Here is a 5,344-nt window from a genome sequence, read left to right as displayed (position 1 = left end):
TAATGTTCACGGTCAACAGGTAAAGTGTTATTTCATAGATTTGGATTATTTCATAGATTTTGAGTTTTTCCATTACTCAAATGACTATTTCATTTCCCCTAAATCAGCACCTTCCTCTAATATTTCTATTTTTTTCTTTGTTTGCCTATTTGCCACCCTTCCCAGCATGTATAGTTGCTGCCTTGACTTTTAGTTTTAACCATATTTCAAGCACCTCATCCACACTTCCTTTCATGTTACACTATATGATTTTTGAAACAACATGAGAATACAATCTGCTAAAAGTTGTCGCCTACAGCTGTTCTGGTCTTCTGTGTCTGACAGGAAACTCAGAGCAGACGATTCCGAGAAGATCCACATCAGCCTGGCAGTCGCTCTGATCCTCCTCAACGTTCACTTCCTCCCCAGCCAGGCGGCGGCAGCGTCGTCCTCCACTGAGCTTTGTCTCTATGTGGCTCTTCTTCTTCACTACTCCCTGCTGGCCTCTTTCACCTGGATGGCCTTGGAGGGCTTCTACCTCCTCCTGGTCAAAGTCTTCAACGTCTATGTGAGGCGATACCTGCTGAAACTCAGCGTGGTGGGATGGGGTGAGTGGCGTCGGCTGAGTCTGGAAGTTAATGTCTGCAGCCTTAAGTTAACATACCAGTTGTTGTGTTTCAGGTCTTCCAGCGGTCATTGTGTCAGTGGTGGTGATCGTCAACAAAGACATATATGGTCGTACCTCTCTGGACCTGTCCAACCCAAGCGGAACAGCATTGTAAAGACAAAACACTCAAAAAAGTTTATTGTGCACAACATTGATAATTATTGAAGTTTAAATTATGAGTTATTTTAAATATACTTTGGATTCTGGGTAAATGTGAATGTTAAAGCATAACCACTGCGTATAAGAGTTTATTTCTTCCTGGGTTTTTTTTTTATCTGCTATATGACAAAAATGATTGTCTTTCCTTTTTGTCTACATATAGATGCTACATAACTGAAGACAAAGTGAAGATGGGGACCACAGTTGGACTGTTCAGTTTGATGTTCCTGTTCAATCTGATAATGTTTGGAATCACAGTGAAATGGTTTGTGGGCTCCCACGATAGCAAAGAGGTAATTGTCATTATAAGGTAATCATAAGGTTTGTCACCTTCTGTTCTAGCCTTATTGATTCGTTAACAAGAACACAGTTTCTACCTCTCCACCTTCGCTCGCTGCATGCTCGGCATGAGGGACTGATGTAAAATCAGTGACACAACACAAGCGATTGTCTACTGTCTCTCCGTCCAGGAGGCATGAATGCTGCAAGTCACTGACTCTATGCAATCTGCTGGGGTTCCTTGGATATAAAACGTTTTGAACTAATTTGAATAGTAATCTGAGCTCAATGCACTGTTTGATAACTACAGTCAACAGGAATGTAAGTGTGAAATGACGTTTTTGTAAAGGATCCCTGGTTGTTTGAGTTGATTTTCGACTGTGTGCCTTAGTTTCCTTTTCTTCGATTAGATCAGCCGCGTTTCTGTTTAACTTTGGTTCAGTCCTTTCTTAGTGATTCTAGTTTATTTTACTTCCTAGTCCTTTCTTAGTTATTATGTGTCTTATGTTTAGCTGGGGTGGCCAAGTCTACTCCTTAAGAGCCAAAGTCCTGCACGGTTTGGTTGTGTTCCTGCTCTAACACAGACACTTTACTGGGTGAATTTCCTCCTCGGTTTGTCAACAAGTTTTGTAAAGGCCCAGATGCGTTGGGGACAAGACATAGACTTTTATGAGCTGAAGTTGGCCAGACATTCTTTGTGCCATAGTTTTAGCCACCATCAAAGTGGTTTAGAAAAAGACAGTCTTTAGGGGGCTACACAATTGGTAGAAAAAGACTCTCTTTGGACTTGTCTTCAACTGTCTTTAAATGCTCAGCCAGATAATTTTGTTTCCACCTCCCCGCAAGTTCGCTTGAGCCTTGATTTACTCTGTTTTGTCAGTTGCACTCATCTCCCGACTGCATCAATGCTGGTCTTTTATTTTAGTTGCATTAAATTGCATTTCAATTGGGCATGCGTAAGTTTAATTAAACCGCTGTGAGAAAACATTTTCCTGAGATTTCCGTGGAATAAAATGAATTAAACCAAAGCCCCGTTTACATTTGTTTCTGTAGCATCCATCACAGAGGCGTGAAATACTCCACATGTGCAGAATGTTTGACTGCACTGCCAGATAACAACAACAACAACAACAATGGCTGTCTAAATGTGGAACTTTTTCCCAATCATCCAAAAATACACCTAGTTTCTAAGCAGCAGTTTTGTGCAAATATAGAGTGACAGAGCATGTCATAATGTCTTGATTTTTTTTTTTTTGGATCAGCTATCATTTTTGTCCATGTGTTTCCCTTCATGTTTGGTGAATCAGCGCAAATGGAGCGGCCTCAAAAACACCAAGCGAGAAATTGTCACCCTGCTGTTGCTTCTGGTCCTGCTGGGCCTCACCTGGGGAGTGATCTTCTTCTCGTTTGGTGACCTGACCACTCCTGCGCTCTACGCCTTCTGCATGCTGAACCCTCTGCAAGGTCAGGAGAGCTCGTCACAACGTGACTGAATTTGTACTGGTGTGTTGTGGCACCTGGAGCAAAAACCGATAGATTGTCAGTGCTCCAGTATTACTCACTGGCATTTTCTTCACTTTCTGTTTCGCAGGTTTCTTCATCTTCATTTATTTTGTGCTGTCTTTAAAGAAGACCAAAGACACAAGCTCTGAAACACATACCACTCAAACCTGAAGTCAACCAACTGTCTGGATGATTTATTTATTATTGTGATATGATCAGTTGAATAATGTGTATTTTACAAAGTTAATTTAAAGTTACTTATTTCTTCATCCTTGGTGCAGCCTGCTTTTATGCCTTCTATCCCCTTTTAAAGTTATTTTGTAGATTGAGACAGAAAATACAGCATAAGGAAGAGATTCATATTGCACTGAATGATTTTCTAGTTCAGTAAGCTTACTGTGAACGTGTTCTTAGATTGTCAAATATATTAGCGACACATTTACCTTTGTGCTGTGACTCAGATTAAACTGAATTCTTTCTGGCCTTTTTATTCATATTCTCTGATGGCCAAACCCCTGACCACACCTGGTGACCCTCCCCCTAATCCTTTGTTGTTGTTGTTGTTTTTTTTTTACATTTATAGCATTCATTATTGCAAATACAATAATGCTCTTTAATTTGGAACGAATTGTTTTTACACTTGTTCTAATTTTCAGCGTGCTCATTTAGTTCACAGTCATTTTCAATAAATTAGAATACGGATCCCAAAAAGAAAACAACAACCATAAAGCAGCTATTAAACATACTTTTCATTACGCTCACATTTCTGTATTTAAAAAGTTTTTTTTTTTTTAATCTAATGTAATGTTCTAATTTTAAATGTCATATTTACAACAGCTGCAAGTAGGAAATCATCGTAATTAACAGAAATAAAGTCTTTCAAACATCCATGTTTGCAAATAATCTATATGATGAGTTCAACTTGGTGAGAAAGTTCATAAAATAAATGGGATTTTCAATAATTTTCTAATTTATTGAGTTGGACTGTATTATATATATTTTTAACTGACTTATTTCTCATCTTCAGTTTATGATTATGACTCATTTTTATATCTGTCATCAGTAGTTTGTTTAGTCAAATGACCAGGATCTAAATACCTGGAGGTGATAATTGCTCTGCACCACTTCTGTACAGGCGGATCTTGTATTTTATACAGTTACTCTAGCATTTGGTATTTAGCTCAGTGTTTGTATTTAAAGTTTAATATTGTTTTCCTTTTTAATGTGTTTAGTTTACCAATAAATGTGCCTGTACCGTGTTCCTTTTTTTATTTAGTAATTGTGTCATGCTTAGCTAACATTAGTGTGATATAATGGTCTGATCAGCTATTATATATACCCTTGTCAGTTATGTTTTATTTTGCAGTCAAAATGCCCTTTTACCTCACCATTCAGTTTTTGTAAATAGAATTTTCTGGTTTTAGATTAAAAAAAACAAACAAAACATATTTATAATAATTCCTGCGACTCCTCCTGCTTGTTTACTCCATTACATTTTCCAATTTTAAGTTTCTGGTTTTTGTGTTTGAACACAGTATGTGATTCTTGTTCTTTAATTAATAGTTTTGAATAAATATGAATGATTACACTATTGCTTGATTTTGGAATTGTTTTGGTTTCAGCAGCTCCATATTGTTAGGGTTTTTTTTAAATTTAGTTCCACATGTTTCCCCCTGATATCAAACATGCTATTTTTCCTCTTTTTTTTTTTTTTTTTACATCAGGTGTGAATTTTATGTCAAAAGATTTAGTTCATCCATGTTTGAACATTTGTTCATTATAGCAAAGACTAAAGTTACTTAACACAAAAATAGAAAAAAAATTAACACACTGGTTGAATGTCCAACCAACACTGAGTCACTTAAAGCTATTTATGTCCAAATACATTTTATATTAAGACCTTTATGCCAGCCTTTTATGCATGTTTCTTTAATAAGTTGGCCAACCATTAGCTATCCCTGTAGCAGGTACTTCTTTCTTTTTACCATTGGGGGGCAGCAAACCACTTTATTCCAGCAGGTCTGGGCAGCCCGAACAATCTGTTAATGTAGAAGTTTCACTTCTGTCATTTTCTATGTTTGTGTGTTTTAGTGGTGCAGTGGAGACATAGCAATGGTAGTCTTTTGAGTCAGAAAAGAACTTTCTGCGGCTGATTGAATATTATATACAATTTTTTTTAAATTAAATTTACAACTTTTATTTTGTCAGTACGATAAAGAAGTTATGGGTAAGAATAAATTCGACAATCCTTACATTGTGGGGAAACCAGATATTTCTAAAATATAAGGCTAAAAAAAAAAAAAAAAAACCCACCGGACTTCCGTCAGGGCCGATGCATCGTCAGCAGTATCACCATTGTATTTATGTATTTACAGCCTGATTTCTCCACAGCTGATTAGTTTTCATATAATAAGTGGTACACATCACCCTGGCGACCACCTGGGCGGAGGGATGTGATGGTGATAAAACCTTGAAATGCTGTGTGGACTGTGATTTAAGGTTTAAGTTGGCTCATAGGGATTATTTTTATTTGAATAGTCGTTCTAATAGAATAGAAGTTCTATATTTCTGCTACGGTTCAGCAGAAGTATAAAAAACTGCTGTTTTGAATGCATATGAGAAAGTGGATCCATGACCAAAGTTTGATTATGGAGTCAAATTAGATGTCTGAGAGGAATCAGGATGCAGTGTGGCTTCCCTTCCACCCCCTCATCATCTGCGTTCCCATGTTCCTCTGTCTCCACAGTGAGTGTACTG

At 37.4% G+C, this 5,344-nt stretch overlaps 1 protein-coding gene across 1 annotated transcript in view; it reads left to right on the top strand.

The window, feature by feature from the left end:
- Positions 1-4,178, top strand: part of LOC116718462 (adhesion G-protein coupled receptor G5-like) — a 90,546-nt gene extending 86,368 nt beyond the window's left edge. Inside the window, exons 16-19 of the mRNA XM_032560440.1 lie at positions 661-757; positions 969-1,098; positions 2,392-2,548; positions 2,676-4,178. Of these exons, the coding sequence (XP_032416331.1) occupies positions 661-757; positions 969-1,098; positions 2,392-2,548; positions 2,676-2,758 (467 nt within the window). The 3' untranslated portion in view covers positions 2,759-4,178. The remainder of the gene's footprint in view (positions 1-660; positions 758-968; positions 1,099-2,391; positions 2,549-2,675) is intronic.
- The last annotated feature ends 1,166 nt before the right edge of the window (positions 4,179-5,344 follow it).

Source organism: Xiphophorus hellerii, chromosome 4, assembly GCF_003331165.1.
Source record: "Xiphophorus hellerii strain 12219 chromosome 4, Xiphophorus_hellerii-4.1, whole genome shotgun sequence".
Classification (NCBI taxonomy): domain Eukaryota; kingdom Metazoa; phylum Chordata; class Actinopteri; order Cyprinodontiformes; family Poeciliidae; genus Xiphophorus; species Xiphophorus hellerii.
The sequence above is the reverse complement of the archived record's forward strand: the minus strand, read 5'-3'. Positions and strand labels throughout refer to the sequence as shown.